The sequence below is a fragment of the Polypterus senegalus genome, chromosome 13 (genome assembly GCF_016835505.1).
Source record: "Polypterus senegalus isolate Bchr_013 chromosome 13, ASM1683550v1, whole genome shotgun sequence".
NCBI lineage: Eukaryota > Metazoa > Chordata > Cladistia > Polypteriformes > Polypteridae > Polypterus > Polypterus senegalus.
The window spans coordinates 70791794-70819385 of record NC_053166.1 but is presented as its reverse complement, the minus strand read 5'-3'; the positions used below and the strand labels follow the sequence as shown (position 1 = coordinate 70819385).

General features: G+C 38.0%; 2 protein-coding genes across 4 annotated transcripts in view; one reads left to right on the top strand and one right to left on the bottom strand.

The window, feature by feature from the left end:
• The window catches only part of cxxc1a (CXXC finger protein 1a), a 72430-nt gene extending 69355 nt beyond the window's left edge, over positions 1–3075 (bottom strand). For both annotated transcript variants that reach the window (XR_005636154.1, XM_039774289.1), the window contains exons 1-2: positions 2792–3075; positions 1989–2110 (exon numbers count right to left, since the gene is read on the bottom strand). Coding sequence is in view for 1 of the 2 variants with exons in the window: in XM_039774289.1 (XP_039630223.1) it covers positions 1989–2110; positions 2792–2794 (125 nt within the window). In the remaining variant the exon portion in view is untranslated. The remainder of the gene's footprint in view (positions 1–1988; positions 2111–2791) is intronic.
• A 7021-nt stretch (positions 3076–10096) lies between these two features.
• The window catches only part of LOC120543119 (myoD family inhibitor domain-containing protein-like), a 33066-nt gene continuing 15570 nt past the window's right edge, over positions 10097–27592 (top strand). The window contains exons 1-3 of one of the 2 annotated variants that reach the window (XM_039775995.1): positions 10097–10257; positions 20708–20831; positions 25042–25125. In XM_039775995.1, the coding sequence (XP_039631929.1) occupies positions 20720–20831; positions 25042–25125 (196 nt within the window). In that variant the 5' untranslated portion in view covers positions 10097–10257; positions 20708–20719. The remainder of the gene's footprint in view (positions 10258–20707; positions 20832–25041; positions 25126–27592) is intronic. The other variant, XM_039775996.1, reaches the window with a different exon arrangement.

The following is a 27592-nucleotide window of genomic DNA, read 5'->3' as shown; positions in this document are numbered from 1 at the left end:
TCTACGCGGTGGTGTGCTGGGGTGGCAGCATAAAGATGAAAGACGCCTCATGCCTGGACAAACTTGTTAAGAAGGCAGGCTCTATTGTAGGATTAAAGTTGGACAGTTTAACATCTGTGGCAGAGCGACGGGCACTTATCAAACTTCCGTCAATCATGAATAATCCACTGCATCCACTTAACAGTGTCATCTCCAGGCAGAGGAGTAGCTTCAGTGACAGACTTTTGTCACTGTCCTGCTCCACTGACAGATTTAGGAGATCGTTCCTCCCCCACACTATGCGACTCTTCAGTTCCACACGGGGGAGTAAATGTTAACATTAATTTTATTTTAATTTTTTTCATTTTTATTACTATTTAATTTAATATTGTTTGTTTGTATCAGTATACTGCTGCTGGATTATGTGAATTTCCCCCTGGGATTAAAAAAAGTATCTATCTATCTAAAAGCCAGACTGAAGTGTGTCAAAAGTGACAAAGGCATGCTATTACAAAACAACTGGGGGATATTGTTAGTATTACTTTTTTCAGATATACCAAAAGCATGCACCTAATCTTAGTTCTCCCACCCATATACTCATTCCCACAGATGCTAGCATTTCTACATCTGGGTTCTGTCAAAATAAACAAATAGGGCACTTGAAGGTTTGTCACATTATCATTAAACATTATGTATATAATTTACAGTCTTGGTGGCTTTGGCCTTTGCAAACTAATAGGCTGTGCTTTAGACAAAACAAAAGTACACTTAAAAAGAATATGTTTTATAAACTATTTTTTACCATTTAATAACTCACCACTGGTTCAAAATAAATGGTGAATTTGGGCACAGATCAAAGGATATTGATAGTTGCAATAGGCGACATACGACAGCAAACCAAACTTACAATGTGGTATGATTACCAATGATAATACATCACTAAATTATGTTGATCAATTATTTAGTTAGTCACTGACCAATCACCAGAGATTTAGCCTGTTCTTTTTGTGCAAGATTCACACAGCTTCACTATGTACGCACTTCTCTGCTCTTCCTTTGACTACATCAGCCTCTGTGCACAAAGAATCCAAAATCTGCCATTGCAGTCTTTAAAAACTCCTTCCTTGTCATGTGGAGTTTAAAAGATTAGAGAGTCAGTTGCTGACTAGCTCCTTCATTTTAATGAGATTTGAACACAAAACGAGAGATTTCACTCATTATATAGAAGGCAGACCATTTCATTGATGACTGCTAATTCCATCCAAATAAAAATAGGAACAAGTTTTTCCTAAAAGTGATATAATACAAGATGGCAACTTGAAAATGCCCACTATGACAAAGTACAGCACAGCATTTTGGAAACAACCAAACAATCCAATTTAAGCAAGCCATAGTTCCCACATCAGATTTTGCCTAAATACATTCAAGTTACAGCACACATTCAATCACTGAAATTCATTCTGCACTTCTACTGAACACTTTCCCATGCCATACCCAGGTATTTACAATATTATAGTACTTGCAAATATTTCTCAAGATGCAGACAACTCCGTACATAAAAACATGAGAAAAAAGAGAATAATAAAAAGGAAAAGAGAAATGTGTAAGCTTTAAAGTCAAAGTGAGGACAATGTTACTAGAGAAGGTTTGCTGTGTTTATGAAAGACAAGTACAGTAAAAGTCTTCATCTTATCTCCATTGTTAATCAACTGTAAACTGAATAAAATGCATTATTACAAAGATTTAGGTCCCTTTACTGTAGGTTTACATATTGAGGTTATATATATTGATGAAAGGTATTTCTAGCAATTATCCCTTACACCACCAATATTATATAATAAAAGAAAAAATGAATTTGAGACATATTTAACAGTCAATACAGCACCGAATGTCACACACATAACCTGAAAAGCAACTCTATTATGAAAAAAGTATGTACCAAAATAAGTTTAAAATCAATGCTAGCCAGAGACACGAAACAGTCTGTATTATGGAAATGAACCACTTACATCATAAAGCAGTTGATGTCAGGCTTACGACAAATACAGTAAACAGGTGCATTCTCGCCGTTCTCACCCTCCATGCTGCTCTCAGGCCCTGTTGCTTGGTCGAGATCTGACATTTCGCTGTCCTGGAAAAACAAAATGAAATTATGAATCTTGTCATGATACACCACTCTCTGAGAATCCAATTCCAAACAACTATTTGCATTTAGTTTATAAAGTTTTTCCACGGTGTTTGAGAACACATTAAACTTATAAAATATATACAGTATATTAAAGTTCTTTTAAACTTCTTTTAGCTTCTACTTGCGGCACCTATAAATGACGAGTCGGACTGGTGTTGCACTAAAATGGCTCAGCTGAGTATAACCGTGAACTATTCGAGCAGATGTTGTTCCTGTGATAGACCGCATCTGTGTTTAGGGTGCCCTACCTCTGCATACACAAACATCTTCAGTGTAAGCCGTGTTCAAGGATGATGCATCTTTGGAACATGAACGGATTTCAAGGAAGGGTCGAGTTTGGACAGCAGTGAGTAGATCGATGCGACCGAACACTGAATCCATGGTACATTTACGAGCAGAGCTTGGCAGTGGCGGAGTCTGAAACTCGTGTGTAAGGGACAAGCAACGCCAGGTGAAGTGCCAGTGGAGGAGAAGACATCAGCAACTAGCACTCTGTGGATGAAGCTTTTGATTTTTACGCAATCGGTGCATACAACATACAGTAAAATTACATCGGTTGAGTGTAATTCATTTAAATGAACTCGGTGATAAACGACAGAAGAAATATATCTAAATACAACTTACCATTTTGAAGGTGCAGATCAGTTGTTTCTTTTATCCAGCAATATTTAAAAAATCGACAATGCAGAAGAAAAGAAATGCAAGATCCTTAAAACGTGACGATTCTGTGGTTTTGTCACACTGGTCACCCTTTTCCTCCAAATCCTTTGTTTACAGATAAAACAGTACCTAATATTCCGCTGCCTAATTTAAAAAGAATAAACCTCTGCACAAAACCGTACGTTCCAATGCATGAGGCCACCGTCTCAGCGTCATAACAGCTCGACTGTCTCGTTTATTTCCTCATTATTTTTGTCACAGTAACGCGCACGCGCGACGTTGACAGCCTCTAATATTAAACACGGTGCGCGCCATCTGGTGGTGGGAGGTTGCGTTGTAGCCATAGTCACACTACTGTACAGTATATCATGGCAAAGATTAGTTGTCTGACACGTCTCAATTCCACCGGTTTTATGGTTTTTATAATACTGTCTCTTCATCTCTTATTTCGTAAGCTGTTCCTCCTTGTAGCTTTACAGATAAAACGTTGAGTGGTAATCAGAGATTGGAAAAAGAAATGCATGAGGAGGCAGTATTAGATCTATTTGCCAAATTAAAACTGAATTAAAAACAATGATGGACCAGTGTGCTTTGTGGCAACAGTAAAGTGTGAATGTCAGGCTCTAAAGCATGCTTCCGTGTTAGTCAGAAAAAAACAAACTTGTTTTCAGTTTATCTCAGATCTTTTCAATCGCTGGATTACCGCAGTCAAAACTTAGAATTTTTGACCCTTCAAAATGCGTAGCCTACTAATATGCTCAAAATGTCATCGAGAAGAGGATATGAAGAAAACAAGTCTGAACTGTGTGAAAGTCCATGGACATTCTGTTATCCCCTCTGTCAGAAAATGGAGGAAATACTGTCCGCTCTGCTGTGGAGATCTTCTGCAGGCAAGCATACGTATATTTCATGTTTTTCTCCCTTTTTTAAGATGAAACAGACATCGTACTGTGAAAGTTGTTTTGTTGCTCAAACTAATTCTGACGACAACAGGCTCATTTAAAACTTAAGTGCAGCATAACACTCCCTTCCAAATCTGTTACTGTGTTCTTATGAAATGCTTGTAAGTCGCTCCAGTTTCTTTTTGTCTGGCTCCTCCTGACTCAAGGGAAAAATCCCTAATTTTAGGACATTTTTAACCATATTTTGCGCAGGAAATAACATCCTTATGATGGAGAGTAAATCAATAGATGTCTTCAGCACAAATGATCAGAAAGACTTGAAGTTGCGAATGCCACATCAACCGACCAAAGAGGTTCACCCACTAACGACAAAAATAAATTATCAAAGTTACCTCATTTAAAACTTTAAAAAATAGATATTGGTAATATTGCCATGTAGACTATCATTTTATGGTATTTCAAGGTTATTAATCATGAATATGATTATATTTTTGATATTTAATTCTTTAATTTCTTTCTAGCTCTTTAAGAACCACTCTGACAAGGTTAAAATTGATGTATTATTTTAGACTATTTTAGTATCAACAATTAAAAATATGATGTTTTTGATTTTTGATCCTTTACTAGGGATCTAGCTCTCTACGGGTCTCTATCAGAGGTAGAAAATTGACAATTTTAATATTTCAGTTATCTTATTCTTCTTTATTATCTACTTCTAACTCAAATTATGGTGACTTATGTTCATTCAGACTGTATTACATTTGCATGGTGCATACACAAACTTGTAGGTACAATGTCTTATTTTCCTTGGTTTCATTTGTGTGACAATGCAGGCTCAATTTCAGCTCATTGATCTTTCAATTTTCATGTTATTAGATGTTTCTTAAAGATAACGACTACTATTGTGTAGTATAGTTTGATACATCTTGTTAAATTGTAAAAATTAATTTATATACTTAATAAATGTTGTCTGGAAATGTCTAACATTGGTTGATATTATTTTTTTAATAAATAAATTAATAAATATTAACATGGTGGCCAGGGCATGATCCACAGCTTACCGTCAAACAGTGGTATCCCCAGCAATTGGGACCACCTGTCCATCCATCCATCCATCCATCCATTGTCACACACGTGTGCATGGGAGGCAGTTAGAAGGACCAAAAGAAGGTAATTCTACGCCAGGCTAGAGGGTGGTGGAGGGCAGTAAACCTTTCTCTTTTATCTCTGCAGACCAGACATGGGAAATTCTCCCTGATTCCACCAACATCACTTCCAATTCTATCCCAATGATGCCAGTTTTTGCCCTGAAGACGTCACTTCCGGTTAAAAAATGTTGATGTCACTTTCACTGACCTGCTTTAAAAGCCGGACAACCTCCATATGTATTCAGTTCTGTTTTGGACTCAAATCTGTACACAATTGTGCAAAATATTTGCCTTTTTGCAGCCAGGATTAAGTATAAAGGTGGCTGCCCCAAACCTTTTTTGTGTGTCAGGACTATTCTTTTCACACCATCCATCCAACAATCTCCTTTTCAGTTTAACTATTTCCTAGTTGCAGTTGCTATCATTCAAACACTTTCTTTGCCAAGAATGATTGAACTTTTAAGAGAATTATAGAGTTTCTGCAAAGTATTATTCTTTTATGATCAACAGCAGCATTTGAAAATTTCCAGACATAGTAGTTTTTAAAGTATCTGGCAGAGATTTTTTAAGGATATCACAGAAGGGAAGTCAAACATAATCATCTCTGAACACTGAAGGTCTGGGGAGCATTCATCACTTTCAAGGGAAGGACACTAAATTCAGTGTTATTAACAAAGACAGAACGGTGATCAAACATTCTAACTAAAAGTGTGCTCAATAAACATGTTTTCTCATAAAGTCATTAATTTATTTTGCAGCAATATCTGGACACTTTGATGCCTACGGCCACATACATCACGTGCCTATCAAATCATATACCATCAGACACACAAAATGGTAATGCTCATAAAAGCTAAAGAGCTATACAAACAAAAACGCAAAAGAGCAGTGCCCATTAAAAATAAGCAATGAAATGTCATTACTGTAATAACAGCAGAAATAATAAATCAATAGCAAAATAAAAATGAATCATTACTTGCATACTCCTGGAGCAATTTTTTTCTCCAGCCGTCTGGAGTTTTTTTTGTTTTTTCTGTCCCCCCTGGCCATTGAACCTTACTCTTATTCGATGTTAATGTTGATTTATTTTGTTTTATAATTGTGTCTTTCATTTTTCTATTCTTTAATATTTAACGCACTTTGAGCTACTGTTTGTATGAAAATGTGCTATATAAATAAATGTTGTTGTTGTTGTTGTTGATATTCCATATGTTCAATACATTAAATTTAATTTCTCAACTGGAAATTGTTGCGAAAACAGCAAGAACAGAACTTACTTGCCAATATAAGAACATTTGCACAGCAATGACAAAGTACAATATAATACAATAAATACAATTTATTTTTGTATTGCCCAAAATCACACAAGAAGTGCTGCAATGGACTTTAACTGGCCCTGCCTCTTGACAGCACCCCCAGTTTTGACTCTCTAAGAAGACCAGGAAAAACTCCCAAAAAAACCCTAGTAGGGAGAAAATGGAAGAATCCTTGGGAAAGGCAGTTCAAAGAGAGACCCCTTACCAGGTAGGTTGGGCGTGCAGTGGGTGTCAAAGAAAAGGGGGTCAATACAATACAATACACAGAACAAAACACAAGTAATCCTCAATACAGTATAACATCCATCCATCCATCATCCAGCCATTTATATCCTAACCACAGGGTCATGGGGGTCTGCTGGAGCCAATCCCAGCTAACACAGGGCACAATGTAGGAAACAAACCCCAAGCAACACACACACACACACACACACACCAAGCACACACTAGGGACAATTTAGAAACGCCAATGCACCTAACCTGCATGCCTTTGGACTGTGGGAGGAAACCAGAGTACCCGGAGGAAACTCACGCAGACACAGAGAGAACATGCAAACTCCGCCCTACAGTATAAATATTACAAGTACAGAGCATAATTTAACAGTAGATGATATCACATAATATGATTTGGATTTGTTCAGGGTCCTGGAGACCTCAGCCATCAAGCTGCCTCCCCCGATTCCATTCCAAAACTTGCCAATCCGATGAAAGGACCTCTTCCTGACAATTCCTGTGATCCTCCATCAGAGATGACTTTACCTTAGGCAGGCAAAACCATTTGGCAGATGGGCAGTGGCAGCAAGTGAGGGTTAGTATTCAATTATAACTATCATGTTACTTATGTTTTAGTGCTAATGACTAACAACAGAGATGCAGTCTGTACAGTTAATCAGCAGCTCTAGTCAGGATATGCTAAACTGAAGTAGTGAGTCTTCATTCGGGATTTGAAAGCTAAGACTGAAGGGGCATCTCTTATGGAAGCAGGAAGACCATTCCACAGTTTAGGGGCCCTGTAACTAAAAGCATGACCTCCTAATGTTGTTTTATTAATCCTTGGAATCATAAGCAGACCGGTATCTTGAGATCTTAATGTGCACTCTGGTTTGTAAGTCATGATAAGTTCAGACAAGTAAGCCGGACCTTGGCCATTTAAGGCTTCATATGTTAAAAGGAGGATTTTGAAATCTACCCTAAACTTAACTGGGAGCCAGTGTAAGGATTTAAGAACTGGAGTTATATGTTTGTATTTTCTTGTTCTTGTAATAATTCTTGCAGCAGCATTTCGGATTAACTGGAGGCTGTATAAAAAACAATTTGAACATCCAATGAACACCGCATTGCAGTAGTCAATCCTAATAGAAATAAATGTATGAATTAATTTCTCAGAATCCTGTTTATTTAGAAAGCACCTTAATTTCCCAACATTTTTAAGATGGAAGAAACATTATTTGAACAACTTTGTAATATGCGCTTTAAATTTAAATTCTAGAGTCAAAGATAACTCCTAGATTGCGGGCTGATTCAGTAAAATTAATGGTGATTCCAACTGAGTTAAATGATGACAAAATATTGTTGTGATCAGCGTCATTCCCTCCAATAATTAACATCTCTGTTTTTATCATTGTTTAAAGATAGGTGGTCACTTCCTATTAATCAGTGGGTATCTTTCCTTACGTGGTAAGGGCCACCATTTCATCGTAAAAGACTCTTCACTTGTTAAAATATACACTCATCGAGCAAACTATTAGGAGTACTCGACTAATACTGGGAAGGACCTCCTTTTTCTCTCAGAACAGCCTCAATTGTTTGTGACATGAATTTCACATGATGTTGGAAATATTCCTTTCTGGTCCACCTCGACATGATTGCATCACACCATTTCTTCAGCTGCACATTCATGCTATGAATCTTCTGTTCTACCACATCCCAAATATGTTCTACTGGATTCAGATACAGTGGACAGGAAGGCCACTAAAGAACACTAAACCAGTCTGAGATTACTTTTGCTCTCTGACATAGTGCATTATCATGCTGGAAGCAGCCATTAGAAGATAAGTAAATTGAGGCTATGAAGGAATGGACATGAGCAGCAACAATACTCAAGTAGGCAGTTGCATTCAAGTGATGATTAGTTGGTATAATTTGCCCAAAGTGTACCAAGAAAACATTCCCCACACCATTACACCAACTACAACCCGCCTAAACAGGTGACACAAGCCATGTTGGGTGCATGGATTCATGCTGTTGACACCAAATTCTAACCCTATCTTCTTTGCGCCTCAGCAGAAATCAGTATTAATCAGATCAGGATATGTTTTCCCAGTCTTCCACTGTCCAGTTTTGGTGAGCCTATGCCCACTGAGGCTTCAGCTTTCTGTTATTGGCTAACAGGAGTGGAACCTGATGTGGTGTTCTGTTGTTGTAGCCCATCCACCTCAAGATTCTTCATATTGTGCATTATGAGATACTCTTCTGCGTACCTAGGTTCATTGAGTGGTTGCCTGAGTTAGGTCAAACCAGCCTGGCCATTCTCCTCTGACCTCTCTCATCATCAAAGTGTTTCAGTTCATAGAACTGTGGCTCATTGGATTTTTTTTTTTGTTTTGTTTTTTGTACCATTCTGAGTAAACTATGGAGACTGCTGTGCGTGTAAATCCCAGGAGATCAGCAGTTACAGGAATACTTGGACCAGCTTGTCTGGCACCAACAATCATTTCCCCATACTGGAGAAAGATGTAAACATCGCCTGAACCTCCTGAGCAGTAGCTTCCTGATTTTATGCATTGTGTTGCTGCCATACGATTGGCTAATTTAATATTTTAATGGATACAGGTGTCCCTATCAATTTGTTAAGTGTACCTTTTACACACATTAAAATAATCGATTTCCTTGTGATGTGTGTATCTTATATTTGTGAGTTCAGTATTATATCTGAATTATGGTAAATCTCAATGTAAAATACAGTTGTGTGATGCATTTTAATATTGGCTATTTTAACCCACACTCCATACACACCAGCTAAGTCATTCAGTTGTGATTCAGTCACTGTAATGCACTGGCTTCCAAGTTCAGTCCTGCAGCTGCTTATTTTTTCCCCAAATCAGTTTCACAATAACTGAGTTGTTTTATCTCTGATTGACTTCATGGTTGAATTAGCCTTCCCTTATTTTTGCATTTAGAAAAGAGCAGTAGTGTGAGGTTTTACATTAAAAAGAAATTTAGAAATATTTGCACTTTTGCTAGTTTTTTCACTTTTCTTTTTTTTATTAATTTGCCTTTTTTTTCTGTGGAGTTTGTTTACTTAATTGGATCTTAATAACAACTTAATAACGATGAAGAAAATCGTAAAACCAAGAAACAAAACCATCTCCAAGTAACACATATAAATGATTTCTATATTTCAATAATATTTAGCAAGTCCAGTTTTGAAACTGAAGTCAGAAATGTCAAAATTGGGCTTACTAATTTGTATTGGAATGTAGTAAATGTTTACGGGTGTTACTTGGAGATAGCGTTGTGCTTCAGCATTCTCAGTCATTTGTCACGTTGAACCGAACCGAAACCCCTGCTTTAGTGTAACCCCCAAAGTTCAAGTCGAGCACGGCGCGTACTCCAAATTTGAATCAAGTAAACCCTATTTGTTCGTCATCTTTTCATAGAGTATAATGCACGGGAAGCTCCAGTGTATAGAAGTTTCTTTCGTTCAGTTTTAAACTCCGTACTGAAACAGTTAATGCATTTTCCTGAACATTATTATTGCAGCTTCCAGCGATCAGGATAGAATGACGACAAACGAGCAACACCACCTCACCTCTACTGTTAAGACGAGAGAGAGAGAGAGAGAGAGAGAGAGAGAGAGAGAGAGAGAGAGAGAGATGGCGGGGGCGTGGCCACTCGCGGAAAACTTACAAGTGCTCTCTGTTTCAGCCGCCAAGGTCTGAACCGCTAGCATCACGCAATACAGACTCGTGCAGCAATTCGGGCTTTTACCTTTGACTTATAGAGTCGTTTTCAGCTGCTGTTATATTCCACTAAGTTATAAGACTGGCCCCGCTTCAGTACAGGTAAGTGAATGCAATGCAAAAGTATTTTTCTTTTTCTTTCTTTCTTTCTTTCTTTCTTTCTTTCTTTCTTTCTTTCTTTCTTTCTTTCTTTCTTTCTAATAAAGACTGAACATTGTCAGATTATCGAAACAATCTATTGTAAAATATCTTTGTTTATTATTGCTACGACTATTGTCAAGACTGCAATAGCGACTGATACTAATTATTTGAATTAGCAGGATGGCACTAATGCCAAATGTTAGCCCGGGCGCTGGATTCCAGCCCAGCTTTCTTTGACGTCTGTTCATTCATGCATATACAGAGCACGGTCAGAAGAAATTGTAAGGTGGGTGTTCCCGTCCCGTTTTTTTTTCGGGACAGCTGCCAGTAGGCGAGAGCTTCCCGGTACAATTTTGGGGCAAGATGCCCGTGGAAAAACACCAGCCTTATTATGAAGGCACTGGGCGCCGTGTTGAGCTTTTGCACCTAACTGCCTTCTATAAAGCTTTGTCATAATTACAGTGCTGTGACAAAAAGATTCAAGATTATGACGTGAAATTTGCTATAACAGAAAAGTGGAATTCCAAAAGGCGTAGAGGGGACAGTGACACATTTAAATTTTGAGTCAGTTGTCTTGACAGACTTGGTTTACCTGTTACAGTCTTCTGGAAAAGGGAAAATGGGATATCGCCTACATTAGAAAATTACAAATGAATTTAATATTTAACATTTTCCTTTCCATCGGCAGTGGTAGAAACATACATATTTTTTGAATGTTGCATTTCATGTTAAAATAAATGGCAGTGTTCCTACATTCACTTTGATAACGATTGACAACAGTAAGATCTAGTATATTTTTTTTACAAAATTCTATCTACTATATTACGCCACAGGCAAGTTCTATAGTATTGCTCCCTATGTAGTACACACTAACAATAAATACATATTTGATAGGTACATGGAATAATAACATATATGTGTGATGCTCTCAATTTAAATACATACCTACAAAATAGCAAATGACAGTGGTTAACTACATAGCCTTCCAGCTCAAGGCACCCGGGTTCAATTCCTTGAACGTGGGGGTGCGTTTCCCCAGTTTCGATCACAACTAGACACATGACTATATATCACCCCTTTTTTGATTGTCCAGTCCTGTCCAGGAATGACCCTAACCTGTTGCACAGTGAAGCCGGGACCCAGCCATAGAAGTTAAGGATCTGAAAAATTGATGCAGCAGTAATGAGATTGTGAAGTAAATATTTTAAATACCTACGCCATGTGTCAAGTCATGTATTTGTATTCCCCAGTGTGTCTAACGTTAAAATTCTCTCTAGGTCCTGGTCTGTCACACATGAATGCTTGTATTCAACTCATTTACAGATTGGTGTTCCTAGTCTATATTAATAGTTTCCTTCTAGTATTATAAAAGTATGTCTTTCTAATTCCAATCCATCTGTAAAAGGCTAGAAGTGCAGACTGTATATTACTTACAAACATAGAAATGTCCTACACCATACAAGCATGAATCAGTTCTTGTATGTGAGGTTAAATACAGAGCTCCTGTTGACTCTGAGAGCAGATTATCAGTGGTCAAGAGCAAAAAGTGTGAATTCAGACTGTGTTAATTTCAGTGTAAAAGTTACTTCTCCTTTCCAGGTCTCATGGACCCAGTAGAGGCTAGCACCGCACTCTCACCACAGAAAAATACCTTTGCAGAAAACTGCCTTGAATATGTTATAGCCAGTCTAACCTAATTTATGCTGAGGTGATATAATATGCACATGCATTCTTAAAAATAAAGGTGCCACAGTGGTTCTTCAGAGCAATGCCATAGGGGAACAATTTTTGGTTGCAAAAAGACCCATCCAGGAACTGGATGACTGTTACATTTGGGAGGAAAAATAAGAAGCAGGAAATTAGCACATTGCACTTCAGAAAACTGACAGTAAGAGCCCAATTCTAATTATTTTATAACACAGTTAACACCTCAATTCTAAATAATTCAGTGTCCAAACATGTGCATTTATCACTTTTATGAGCTAGTATAATTCATACAGCATCACAAGGAACCAAAGCCTCTCCCAGCAGCATTGTTCACAAGGCACTGAAGCCAACCTTGCACATGATGCCTTTTTTATTTGAAATAGTAACATAGGTATATGCAGTACCTGAGAGTCTTGAAACTTCATCTGTAATACTTTTAAATATATTCTCATGCAATAAATGATTATGTGAAATTGATTTCAGTATTAGAATATTTTTAATTTCTGTAATTTTATATTGTTCTTGATCATGTTCATTTACGATTTTCTAGGGGCATTTCGATCCCTAGACTCTAACTGCAAACATTCCATTTATACTATTACTGTTTTTCTAAAGTCGTATTTCAGAAGTTTCTTTCTCTGGTTACTGTTTAAAAGTCATTATTACTCTTATTATAAAAAGGATGAGAAGGTTTTCAAAATGTAACATAATATTATAATATATTTGTAAATAACAGGCCATTCAGCCCAACAAGCTCATCAAACCTACTCACTTAATTTCTCCAAAATGTGCATGAAGTTGTGCATGAATGCCCCTAAAGTCTTGCTGTCTACTGCACTACTTGATAGCTTATTTAATGATTGTCTGGTTCTCTGTGAGAAGCAAAATCTCCTAACACGTGTGTGCCATTTTCACTTACTAAGTCTTCCTCTGTGTCCTTTTGGAAGATCTGAATTAAGATGACAGCTTGTAATTGCCTTTTTAGTTATGAAAACTTCAATCATATCATCTCTTAATTTCTGTTCATTTAAAACAGGGATGACCAACGTTAAACCTGGTAGGCTGCAGTGGCTGCAAGTTTTTGTTCCAACTCAATTGCTTACTGAGAAGTCAATTATTGCTGATTGAACACTTACTGCTCAAGCAACATTATTAGGCTTCATTTTAGTTGTCTCACGTGTTTAGATTTTCCACCCTTAAATGATTATTTCAGTTTTAAACAACTGCATTTTCTGTTTTTATTTCCTTCTTATTAGCAATTAGATGCAAATTACAAAAGAACAAACAGTTCATCATTGCCTTGTCTCCATAGACACCTGTGTGTATTCATCATGAACTCTCTGGCTTAATAAAATATTTGAAAGGAAACAGAAGAGAAAAACATGAAGGACTGAGAATTTTTCATTCGTTTTAGGCTTTAAATCATTTAGATGATATTCTTGGAAAGGAAAAAATCTGCATTATAAGAATGACTTGACATTAACACTAACACTAACAAGCCATACAACTAAATAAGATCTGTTAATGGCAAGGTTTGGTTTCTAACTAAGCAACTGTGTTTGAATAAAAACCTGCAGCCACTGAGGCTGTCCAGGACTGAGGTTGCTCACTGCTGGTTTAAAGTGAAAAGGTTCAGTTTCTTCAGTCTTTCCTCATAACTTACATGTGAAATCAGCCTAGACTCTGGTCTCTGGACTTTTTGTTGTGTTGCTATGTCATTTTTGTAATATGCTGGCAATGCTCCAGATGAGGCCTCACTAGCATGTTATTTAGCTTAAACATAACCTCCATTGACTTGTACTCCACACATCATGGGTATGTAATCTAACGTAATGTAACTTTCCCAAACCCACTTAACCCAATTCAGGCTGCACTGGATGCAAAGCAAGGAACAGACCTGGAGTGCCAGTCCATTGTTGAGTCTAGTTATGCCTGAGATGGTACAATTTATGATGTGCAATCAACAGATAATGATGTGTGTGGGGATGGGAAAGAAGAACCCATGCAGACACAAGGAAAATGTGTAAATTCCACATGGGCACTGACCAGGCTTAGAATTTGGAGTCATTTCAAAATGTATAATCTATTGAAAGTATGGAATATACCTACTTTATGTTTTCTTTTTAGTACATGTCCTGAAAATCTTAAAATTCAATATTATACCTTAGAAGGATCTGATACTAGTACAATTTGCAGATCTGCCTGTATTGACATTATAAGACTGCTCATGTACCTGCTTGAACTTTCTCTAAATATTTGTCTAAGCAAGGTTTGTTGAACAAAGCTCAACTAACTGAAACAGAGTATATTCTACTAAAGGTAACTAACACTGCACAACTAATATTGCTCATAAACAAACATTTGTTTCTTTTTAAAAAAGACAAAGACACTGTTTAAAGATTATCAGTCCTCATTTAACCTTTCCAGGATAAATGAGTTTTCAGTATTATTTATATATTTGTGTGGCTTTGTATTTGTCTGAGAAGGGAAAGGGGAGTAGGATGCTGCTTTATTAACTGAGGTGAGACACACCTCAATATACTGTAATCACAACCACAAAGCTAATAGTAATCATCAGCAATAGCTGCTCAATTATTATCAATAACAATAATAATCAACCACAATAGCTGCTCTTGTATATTTGGACTGTATCAGCATTGATATTCTCCTTATACTGACATACTGAAGGGACCGACCAATAGTAGCAGTTACACTGTATGCTTGCACGTGTGCATTTATTCTCCACAGTATTGCACAACTGAACTATAATTCCCGGTATCAATACTGGAAAATTGGTCACACTACAGGAAATGACCAAAAATGTGACCAAAATGTGGGCAAACTATACTAATCACCAGGTACAATGTAAAATAGGCTCATGAAAGAAAATGCCTCCAAATCTTTGGAGTTAAATCTGAAGAGGTTCTGTACAAAGGGGAAATGCATAAAGCAGGATTTTGAAAGTCCAATAAAAAGGCAGCAGGCATTCTAAAAGGCAAATGGAGAAGGTTTAAGGAAAAATGTCAAATTTTAATGGTAGAATGACTCGGGGGAGTCCGTTGGGCGCAGTTGTTCTGACAGTGGTGGCTATAGCACCAGGAGGTGTTTTTATCAGTGTCAGACAAGGATCAGTACCTGAGCACACAAACATAATTTTGTAACCAGATGAGGCCTTAAGCGAAGCTGTGGAGGCAGTTCACCTTTCTTAAAGGAATGCAATCAATATGAACTCAATCAACATAAGAGCTTTATTAGGGAAAGGCATCAAGAAGCCATTGCCAGATATCAAACATTTCTGATTAATTAATCCAAGACACTTTGTTTATAGATTATGTAACTGGAGCAAGATTATCTTTTCTTTGTCAGGCTAATGTCAAAAATGCAAAAATCCAGCAAGGAAACTGAAAATGCACGAGAAACAGATTCATTCACTAAACGTAATCAGTTTGTAAAGTAAGGTAATATTACCACATGATGGAAAACCCGAATCATGGCTAAAAACAAATATAGTGCCACAACAATGGAAAAAACAACTTCTAGAAGCATGACAATGAATTCAGATAACTGAATTGATTGGCCTAGTCATTGTATCTTTTCTCTTAAGTACAACTTGTCTTTGAACAAGTGCTTGAAGTGGAAAGTCACCAGCAGCTGATTTGCTATAATTATGGTAAAACCACTAATTGGCATTTGCCTTCATTCCTTTGTTGCTCTTTCAACACATTGTTGTGTGTGTGTTCCAACAAGTTCAAACTGTTTTGTGGGCAAATGGGAGACCAACTGACTGTTAAATAGGAATGTGTAATAAAATGATCTCTCAGAATATAAAAGTGTGTAATAAATAAAAGCAATATAGTTCATTATAAATGAAAGAACACGATAAATAAATAATAAACATTGCTGGCATGAAGGAACTTTTGTGCCTCTCCCCTGTGGTCTCAATGTAATGAGTGCACATTGCTGCAGATTTTAACCCAAGGGGCTCAAAGTAGCTACCAGCTCCTTTCATCTTCTGCCCACAAACCTGGCAATGCTAACCTTCAACAAATTCTGATCCTCGTAAGCCTTCTCAGGCTGTTTACTTGGAAGACCACTAGCTGAGGTCTTAGATGGGAAAACATTATCAAGTAAGTATGGATTCTCTGCAGCCAAATCCAGTTATAGCTGGCCATGGCTGAGTACATTAGAGATTGAGCACACATTTTTGAGATTTAAGAAAATTAAATAAGTCACAAAATAAAAGTAGGAATGAGACACATGAAAGCACATGTATAGTACTTTGTATTTATTTTGAGTTTAGTTTTGATAAATTTCCCTCAGGACTAGGAATAATATCTCCACATCTGCAAAAAAAATATTAATATCCAGAATGATAACAACCAGGCAGATATTTCTCCCTGGACTAAATTTAGGCACAGATTTAGAAAATGGACCAGGTGTAACAACAAATTCTTTATACCCAATAAATACTGTGCTAAACCCCCATGCTTCTGCCTTTGCGTGAATAACCGTCTGAATTAAACTGCAGACATCATCCCTTTATGAGCTCTAGAGGGACCCCCATTTGTTTGCTCATCATAAATTCTCAAAGATAAATGAGGACAAGAGTTTAGAAGTGGACTGTTTAAGGTGTTTATTCTAAAAAGGTTCATGATGAAAAAGAGAAATGGTGCACGCTGGTATGTGTTTTTATCTTCAATGAAACATACAAAAAGCAGGGACTGAGGCGCAGAGGGAAACCTGGTCAGATTTAGGCATTTGGTAAAAACAAAACAAACAAATGTTTTAACAAAAGCATGAGGTAGAAAACATATTTGATTGGAGAAGGCAAAGAAATAATTTTCTGTTTTGGTCCAACAGCTAGGGCGGCATGGTGGCACAGTGGGTAGCGCTGCTGTCTTGCAGTTCCCAGGTCCTCCCTGCGTGGAGTTTGCATGTTCTCCCCGTGTCTGCGTGGGTTTCCTCCCACAGTCCAAAGACATGCAGATTAGGTGCATTGGCGATTCTAAACTGTCCCTAGTGTGTGCTTGGTGTGTGAGTGTGTGTTTGTTTCCTGCCTTGTGCCCTATGTTGGCTGGGATTGGCTCCAGCAGACCCCCGTTACCCTGTAGTTAGGATATAGCGGGTTGGATAATGGATGGTCCAACAGCTAAGACATATTATCAGCAAGGAACTTTTGATGTGCATTTAACTGCATGTTACAGTAAACTCATGATCTGAAGATTTATCAGTCTACAGGCGCAGACACAGTCAAGACAGCTTATATTTGTACAGAGGAAGCCGGCAAATAAGACCCAGTTTGGACTTTCATGATCAAGAAATGGATGTACAGTATATGAATCTGGAAACACTTTTATAAGTTATTCTAATTTGAATTAAAAATTCAAAAGTAAACTTAGGTTTTCAATCCTGGGGAAAAATAATCAAATTCTTGTGTGTAGTTTTAAAAAGCCACAAAGAAGGCATAAGTAAGATTATAAATATAGCTGTCTCCTGTAAGCCGACCTCCAACTTCTATTTTAAACCTGAGTGTTATTGAATGTCTTAAAGGTATGAACTAGTCAGAAGTAAGAAATGAGAGAGATACAACCAAAAGAAAAAAGTAGGCATGAAAAACTAGAAATTAACTCCATAACCAAGCATCACTTTTTGGTAAAATCACACTATTATAGTTGAACAGGGGTCAGGTTTATTCAGCTAACTGAAGTTTAAAAGCAGTGGTGAACAAGATGCACAAACATGGATTAAACTAGTGACTGGCAAGTGCCCATCAGCCTATCTACAGAGGGCACCAAAGTGCCATCAATTCATGTCAAAGAAAGAAAATATTCTGTTTAATACTATTTTAAAATTGAGGTTACATTAATATTACAAAATAAGGATGCTAGAATGCTCATAGTTAGATTTCTGGAAAATAAGAATTGATGTTGACATTTGTTCCTGCAGCATAATTTCTGATGACTGAGGTTCGTGCTTTGCATGATGTATTAAAAAATACAGAAAAACCTGCTCTCAGAAATTCATAAGCCTCGGCTTCTGGATTTACTATGCATAATGTTTTATCTTAGATAGGACGTACACTTAAAGTGGGATTTGCTTTGCTTTTAAGTGTAATAGTTCTCCTTTGCTTTTTCTCATCAATAAAATATGCAAATATTCAGTAAAGAATGTCGTTTTATAGCTGTCAGTAGAAATATGTTTTTGAGTAGTATACCCTGCAATCTGATTCCTTTTGCTTTGGTTACTAGACACGTTTAATCAAAGATACCAGTACAGATAAAGAGAAATGAGTAGCTCTTACTTATATAGTCTACCAATCTGAGTTTTGATTTAAGTGCTCTTGTGCTTGAGCAACCCTTTTGCCATAGTTCTTAAAACATGTATACTATCAGTGCACCTCTTCCTAACTGATTATCAATATTGTAACCTATAAACAAAATAATTCAGGAAAGTGATTGTAGTTAGAGAAATAGCACACAAAAGACTACAGGAATCTTTAAGATTTCTTCAAACATGCTGCCCAATTTCCTTTCCTGATTTTCTAAGAAGATTCCTTGAACACGTCTTCAAGTGTGTCCATTAAATGCCTGCAGTTTATTATGGACCACTTTAGCGTGCATCATAATATCCTATTATGAAATGTATCGATTGAGCACATCTACCAGTTCATGTTCATACCCAGAAACTGTCCATAAATAATCTGCACTATTGTATGCATAGAAGCACTCCAATCGTCATTCCATTATCATCTTATGGAGTAGAACTTTGACATTGCAGAAAGGCATTTGCAGTATTTATTTGTATAGTTCACAACTTCTTGACATATTTGCCCATAAATTCTTAGAATGTCAAATGACTAAGCTGTTATTTCTGCTTACCGTTAACAGTTTCTGAAAAGACAAAACTCATTATGCAGAATAGGGAGTAGGAAAATCTCTTTTAGAACTTCTGTTCATGGTGTCTTTCTGTCCTCAAAACCTTATTGCAAAAAGGCTATGTCTTTGGACAATTTATCACATCTAAATGGGTAGTGTTGAATCCTTGCACACACATTGTTCAAGAATTATTGCAACCCTTAATAAAGATGACAAATAAATAGACAGCACAGGCCTTTGTTCCCAGAAACACTTAAGATGTAGGTTGTTATTTATAAGATGTTTTAAAATAAGTAATAACATTTGTTTTAATAAAACATGTATCCTTTAATTCCATGAAGCAGCTTCTTCAATTCAAGTCACCAAATCCACAATTAGATGACACATTTGGAATGGTTTCCAGGTGAAAGCCCTTACTGACAACTGCAATACTAGGGTGTTGTACCGTGTTAGCCATTATGAATGTAGAGAAAAGCCAAGCAAAATGACACCTTTTATTGGCTAACTAAAAAGATTACAATATGCAAGCTTTCGAGGAAACTCAGGCCACTTCTTCAGGCATTCAGGCATAATGATTACATCTTGTCTGAAGAAGGGGCCTGAGTTGCCTCGAAAGCTTGCATATTGTAATCTTTTTAGTTAGCCAATAAAAGGTGTCATCTTGCTTGACATTTGCAAACAATTTATAAAGCTGAAGCCTGCTAAATGCAATTTGGAGTTTATTGGAATACTGTAGTCAGAACAGAAGAAGACTGAACTCATTGGACGCAACATTTAGCATCAAAAGAAGCGTTCGTACTTGAAGGAATGTCTTTAATATTATTGGATTTTTTTACTGCCAGTGGTCCAGGGGTACTTATTAAGATCAATGAAAGCATACGTTCTACTAAACATCAAGATGATTTTGCCAAAAATCTGGTTGTCTCTGCCAGAAAACTGCATGGATTTTTTTAAAACCTGACAATGATCCCAAGCATGCCTCAAAAGCAGCACATAAATGGTTGACTAAAATATGAAAAAATTTTAGTGACAGTCTTGGTTTTCCAGTCTTTAGCCTGATTGATTGTCGTTTGCTGGAAAAGGGCAGTCCATAAAAGCAAACCTGTGGCATCAAGTATGAGAAAAAATTCAGTGTAAGATCCCTCTTTGATGGTTCTTCCATTTTATTAAACACTGAAGGAGATTGTTTATGTTGTTATGTGTTCTTGAGGTTTCTTCTGGATAATGAACATTTTGAAACATATGTTAAAAAACAACATTACTCATATAAAACCTTGAAAAATACAGTTTTCATGTTGTTTCAAACATAAACAATTTGTTTTATAAATGACTTCATTCATCTTCACAAAAGGTGTCAATAATTCATAAGTCTACTTCTGTAGCATTAGGCGTAAGGAAGGAAGCAGCACTGGATGGAGCACCAATGTATCTACAAGCTTCACCATTGCACACAGTGGACCTCTTATGAGGGACCATTTAAGTTAATACACATGTCTGACACAGGAACAAAGCTGCAATCCTTTCAGATAATTCCATGCAGACATGTTAAGAACATGTAAACTCCACACAGGTACACTGTTCAGTACAAAGATTTAATGCAGGCTTCAGGGGCTCTGAGGCAGCAAAATCAGACTTGGCATTTGTATTTCGTGCACTCCAAACAGCAATTTGGGTCAGAATTGGTTGTTTCTCTTAAAAGTATATTTAGGGATTTTTCCAGGCCATTCAATAAGAATTTTCTGTGTTTCCCGCCTCATCCTTTGGACCTCTCATTGCAGATTATCTAAATTTCCGCTCCTATCAACTTTTTATTCTTTTGTTTATTTCAGCCTGTATTCCCAATGTCTAAGGACATGGAAGATGTTACGCAGTCTGGAAGTGCAGACATTGAAGCAGAGGAGGACAGCAGCGAAACACACTGTTTGGGTGAACAGAAAGAATCATCACATGGAGGTCAGAACTTATTCAGAGACTCATAGCAGCCTTTTCCTTAAGATATATTTGAAGGTTCAGAGACCTTTTTGAATAAACCAAGAAACATTAACTTCAGCAATTTGAAGAAAATCATCAGTGTACAATTATTGCACCACTCAAGTTATATTAAATCATTTATAATATTACATATATTTTACATAAGCCCTTAGACTGCCTCCCATGTGCACGTGTGTGACACCTGTTATAGAGGAGTGTATTCTCAGCATGTTGAACGCTTCAGATTAAGGTGGGCTGCTTTCCTTTGGAGGAGTTTGAGAGGTCTGATGAGCACAGTCCTGCCTTGTGATTATCCTGAGGTGATGGGTGTGGTTACAGAATTGTGCTGACAAGGTGGATGTGTGGTGGCAGATCTTAATGGATTTGTACTGCGTAAGGAAGACAGCTGTTGAAGTTGTTCAAGTAACTTTGACATATTGTTGCTGCTTTGTAATTTATAAAACTATAGATTTTGTAATTTGTAAATAGTCCTTATTTTGTGTAGCATAGCAGTTTAGTTGGGGCCATTGGAGTGATAGTTAGCAACCTATGGGTGATTGAGAAACGCAAATGTCATTGACCAGAGTTTGGAGAAATCCTATTCTTACAATTTCAAAAGAGAAAGAAGGGCAGAAACGGAATCCAGAAAGTAGACTTGTGCCTAAAATTTGGTTGAGAGGTTGAATAACAAGAATAAGTCCTTCATTTGTGGTACGGTAAGGTATGGACTGGCTTTCTGGTGTTACCACTGTGACCATCGTGATTATAGACGCGTCTGCTAACAAGGCCCGAAGGTGGTGACCCCATCCTGTTGTCAAGGCCCGATTTTGTACACTTGTGAAGTTTGATAGGGTGTGTAAGAAACACCAAAATAAGTCAGGGGTTCTCAGCTTGGGGTTCACATCCTAGTTACAAAGTGGGGTCGGCATGACAGTCGTGAGAATCATGATGTGATAAACATGCAACCAAGTTGCCATATATAAAACTGACAGTTAAAGAGGCTGATCTTATTTTTATACTTCACTTACTCCAATATTAAAGAGAGTTGTCCATCTTCAATGTAAGGAATTTTAAAAACAAAAAAGAGTCTCCTCATTTAAAGGAATACTACACCCAAAACTGATATTTTTTACAGTACAGCATATCTTACTTACCCTATGTAGTATGTAATGATGGGCAAGAAAAATTTTTAATCTTATGCTTTCATGCAGAAGAGATAAACACACTTATGATTTAATACAAGCTAGTGGTGACCAATGATCTATAATGGCAAATGATGTGAAAAAAGTCCATGAAAAAATGAAAAACGAATCATGTTACACTAATGTCACAATATGCTGCTTTGTTGTGGGTCATGTCAGATTTGTCAACTGAAGTTGCTGATCTTCTCTTTGCACCATGTCAAATTATACTACTGAAAATCGCAGCCTATTCCACATTTATCAACGCACTCATGTTCACTCCTTTTTCTGACAGCCAATTTTTTGTTTGGACGTGGCACTGTTTGTTGGATTTGTAGGGTTAATAGCCACAGTGAGGTCAGTAGCAGTGCCTGATCTTTAATTCTTTTTCCATTCTGTTAAATAGGGTGTGAAATAAATAGCCTTGACACACACAAAAAAAAATATGTTTAGGGCAGCCACCCATATACTTAAAGCCCTGGCTACAAAAGGCAAAATAGGTTGTACAGATACAGTATGTATCGGACTGAGTCCAACATAGAACTGAGGAAACATAAGAAGTGGTTTGGATTTTAAGGCAGGGAACCGGAATGATGTCAGGGTGGCCAGAACTGGAAGTGACATCTTCATGGCCAGAACTGAAAATTAAAATCATTGTGGCCGGAATCTGGGATAATTTCCCATGTTTGGTCTGCAGGGATAACAAAGATTGAGCACACCCCTCCACCCCCTGGCCTGGCATGGAATTACCTTCATTTGGTCCTTTTAGCTGCTTCCCATGCGCATGTGTGTGACAAGAGGTAGTTCTGCTTTGAAACTAATGAAACTTAAGCTACAGGGCCCTTAATCCCAGAGAGTCCCCAGAACGGACTTCAATTTTCATCTCTCCATAACTTGAAAACTATAAGGCATAGGAAATTTTAAGTCACAGAACTTTGACATGCTGAGATTTAGTGGTTACATTTTTTAAAAACTTTTTGGTGATCTGACATGGAATACCCTCAATGAAGAAGATAACAGTGGATACCCAGACCTCATTGCTGGTTGCAAAGGGACCCCCATAACAGTTCTAGATTCAGGGTCCCAAAAATGTAGCACTAATTTAATCGAATGTCAAAGACAAGACAGCCAGACGGATGAGTTTTTCTTCTGTTTGTCAGGTTCAAAAAAATGCTTGTTTCTTTCCTCTTCTCTGCATTCTATGCATTGTACTTCTGGATGAGCATTCATTGATACATGTGGTTGTTAGCCCTACTGTGTACACCGCCCGCCCCTTTGATTAGCAAGAAAATCAAACATATTTGATTTTATCCTAGCCAGTCATATACTAGTTGTGCTCAGTCATTGGGTATGTCACAGTAGATGATCAGCTTCATGGAAGCGGGTCGCCAACTGCCTCTGACTGGCTTAGATTTTGTAAATGAAATCAACAACCAAAAATCCCTGGAAAAGATGGCTAATGTGAAATGGCCTTTACTCATATTGCATATTCCACATGTCAGTTATTCAGTTGCATGCTAGAAATGGTCAAAATGTTTGCAGTTTTTGCTAAAATATTGTAAATTGATACTTCCGGAAAAATTCCACGTGACTAGCGTTTCCTGTTTTTGATTTGCATCACTTTTTCTAGACACATTTATCAGAAATGACATATTCAAGGGATGTCAATTGTTAATCAGGCCAGTTTTGTGGCTTCCAGAGGCCTGCTCTTCATGCTCCGCAACCCTGCTGTCATCTGGCACAGTGACTTTCTGTTCTGGTTCTTACCTGTTCTTAATTAATGTATCGTGTTTAAAGGTTTTAAAGCAGATGTATCCTGTTTTCTTATTGGACTAAGTCCGTGTTTGTTATCAATGTCCAACCTTAGTGACTAGTTAGAAAATAATGTCTGTTAACAGTCAACACTCCAAGAATCAAAATGCAAATTTTATGATTTTATATCATTGTTTCTGGCTATTCTGAAGCCTTTCTTTTACCTGTCTAGATTTTAAATATGGTTTTGAATAAGCCTTGTTGACTTTTATGGCTACACTCCACTATTTGGTATGGAATTGGAGGGTATGGTGAATAGTTTATACAAATTTTTTCCTTCAATGCCCATCAGGACTCTTTTTCCACCAATATTATTTTAAGCTGGGGAAGATCTTTTAGGGTATTTGTGTCGTGGGAAAGTGAGTTGTAAGTGCCATGGTGGACTGACAGGCATACTGGGTGGAGTACAGAATGATTTCTTGTCTGGCTGGAAGAATATAAGAGATTCTGCTAGCCCAGCAGAAGCCAGAGGCCAGGAGAATTTCCATTCCTCATACAACAGGTGTCAGTGATCCTCTTGAGGCATCCCACTCTGGACATCCATAGGAATGCATGAGAGTTGGGACCTTCCTGGTTACAATGTGACCCGGAAGTTTTTCCAATAGGATGCATCAGAAGTATTCCCTTGCCCTGCTTAAAAAGGGGCATGCTGCCTCATCTCAAAGAATCAGAGTCAGGAGGCAATGGGTGACCTTCACCAGAAGGGTGGATGGAGAGAAAAAATCAATGTGTCTTGTGATTGTGTAATTCCTGACTGTGCATATTGTCTATGATATGGTGTGTAGGGAAAAGTAATTTATTTGAACCCAGGACTGTGTTAGGTGTTACTGCATCTGGGGTATGGGGGCTTTGTGGTTCCCCTCTATCAGTTACAGAGTACATAACATAAGGCATATTTATGGCACATGCCTTATTCTAGGATAGTGTAGATACAAGTTATATTATGTTTATGTGGGTACAGTGAGATTTAGCAATATCCTGAACATTAGATCTTTGTCTTTTATGAATAATGGTTAGAGTGCATTCCTATATTTTCATTTCAGATATGGATTTTAAAACAGTTTTGACTTTATCAAGTTATTGTTGACTTTGTGATACTGCTTAACAGTTTTAATTGCCAGACACATTTCACAGTAGGTGCAGGCTCTTCCTGGAGTCTCACTATTCCCTTCTTATGACACGTGTTGCTCATTTTGCAGGTGGAAGCCAGGTGGACAGCAGCCCAACCCTGTGTGAGGATGAACAACTTCCTACAGAACAACACGTGAGACTAATCAACAAAGGTAAAAAACGTAGTGTTCTTGTCTCCATGTAAGCTTCACTGCAACAACTAATTGAAACAAAACATGCTACGTTCAAATTACAAGGCTCATTGTTCAATTCCAATTTTTTTCTTAGATCAGATTTGTATATCTTGACAGCTCATATTCATAAGTACAAGTGATCCATATCTAACTGTAACTAATTGTGCACTAGTCATTTGTATCGCCAACAACAAAAAACATATTTGTGAGACAACTCAAGGTACAGTATAATGCTGCATTTGGCACATGGCGGAGCTGGGAAGTCAGAAGTCACAACTGCATTATTTGCGAACTCCATGTGTTTACACTACCCAAGCGGGAAAGTAAACATCAATGTCCTTATAAAAGATGGTATTTCAATAAACGTTAACTAATTGTTCTCTCTAGTCCGGATCGAAGAAGAAACTAATGAGCATGAAAGGCCCAAAAGAGAGTGTTGTCATGTCTAAAAAAGATTTATATGTTCCTGGCCACAATAAATACTACTATTTCTGCTTGGAAGCTGCACTTAAAAAACTGCACAAAACAACCATTGAGCTCAATGAATGAACAGTAGCTCATATCAAGCTAACATACAGTAGGTTAGTCCATTACTGTATATTCTGGTAACATTAATGTTTACCTTCTCAGTATTCAGTATTATGGATTGAGGTGAAGTAAATTCTTCTAATAAACAAATTAAACCCATAAAGTGTTACTGTACTTCCTGATTGTGGTGTATGTCGTTATAGTCTGAAGTTGAACGAACTCGGACTTGAGAGACCAGGCCCGAGTTTGCAAGTAGGAATTCTGAGTTCTGGGTGCGTTTTCTGTCTATTGTAGTAGTAGTAGTAGTAGTAGTAACAACTAGTATATGCATCATATTTTGCTGTGGAGGGTGGCAGTTTGTCAGCTGTGCATGATTAGGTCGAGAAGGTGAAAAAAGCCAGATGGCTAGCTTTTGCTGTTTTTGCAGCTATTGCTGGCACCACTGAACCCAGAAATGTGTTGGTATGTGGTGGTGGGACTACGACCCTTGTCACAGCTATAGCTCTGTTTCATTGTTGTTTTGCCATACTGTCAGTGCTGATTGAAGACAACAGCATTTAGCCCATGCATACATGCAAAAAACACATGAATTCTGATGTGACAGGTCTCGTTCATGTTGTGTGGCAACAGATCATATCTTAATCAATTTTATTTGTTCGTTCTTATTATTAGGTGTTCAATACTGAATGGGCACCTTTTTTGTATACACAATCCACATATGACAATATCAAACTTACTGTAAATTGTAGCAGTAGGGGGCACTATCGCTCCCTTGAACCCTCAGGTGCCACACCAAACACCAGGTAAAAGTGCCACAATAATTATTTTTATTATTATAATAAAGTGCATCAAGCACCATCCACTCTACACTACTCATAAATAACACAATACAATAACCAATCCTCTGACTCCCAGACGCGTTGCCCTCCTACCACCCAGCTCAGCTCACCGTCTGGGAGCTCCCATAGTCCTTTTATAGTTCCTGACCCGGAAGTGTTTCTCATCCTTCAGTCCATAATTCCTTATCACTTCCGGGTCAGATAAAAGTCCTTTTTTCACCCCAGAAGTACATCATCCCTTCCGCTCATGTGACTTGGAAGTACTCCCGGGGAATAGGGCAAATAGCAGTCCCTGGTTGTCCCTGGAGCGACCCCTGGCGGCCCCAAAGTTATCCAGCAGGACTGTGCACTACAACTCCAAAGTCCATGATGCCCTGCTGGAATTTGGGGCATCTCCACATTGCAGGGAGGGCTCCATCTAGCGGCTTGGGGGTCTTGACCGGGATAAACAGCTGGGCATAGTCCACAACATCAATTTCTTATTTGTTTGTTCTTACTATTAGATGTTCAGTTTCTATGTGCATGTCATTTTAATGTGTTACCATCTGTGAAAGGCGTTATAGAGGTGCCCCACCTGACACAGACTGACAACGGAGGCACGTGTAAAAATCAAACAAAAAGTGCTTTTATTTTTCTTCAGCCGTGGGTCACGACTTCCCCGTGTCCCACCGGCTCAACACAGTCCCACACAAACACACCCAAAGTGAATCCAAAACAAAAAGCACAAATTTACTCCTTCCTCCAACTCCTCCCAGGCAGCTTTGCCATCCTCCTCCCGACTCTGGTGCCTTGAATAGTGGCTGCAGGCTCTCTTGTAGCCCACCCGGAAGTGCTTCAGGTGATAATTAACCTAATTCAGGCTGCACTTCCGGGCCCACATGGACTTGTTAATCCATGCAGCTCCTCCCGGTGATGGCCACGGAGCCCAACAGCACTGGGCCCTGAAGTCCCACACCTGTGGCCCCGATGTAACTCAGGAGTGCTGCCGCCACGCGTTCCGGGGGACATAGTGTGCATCCCATGGCTGCTCCCCCGGATCCAGTGTCAAAGGGGTGTCCGCACATCCCTTTACATAATCT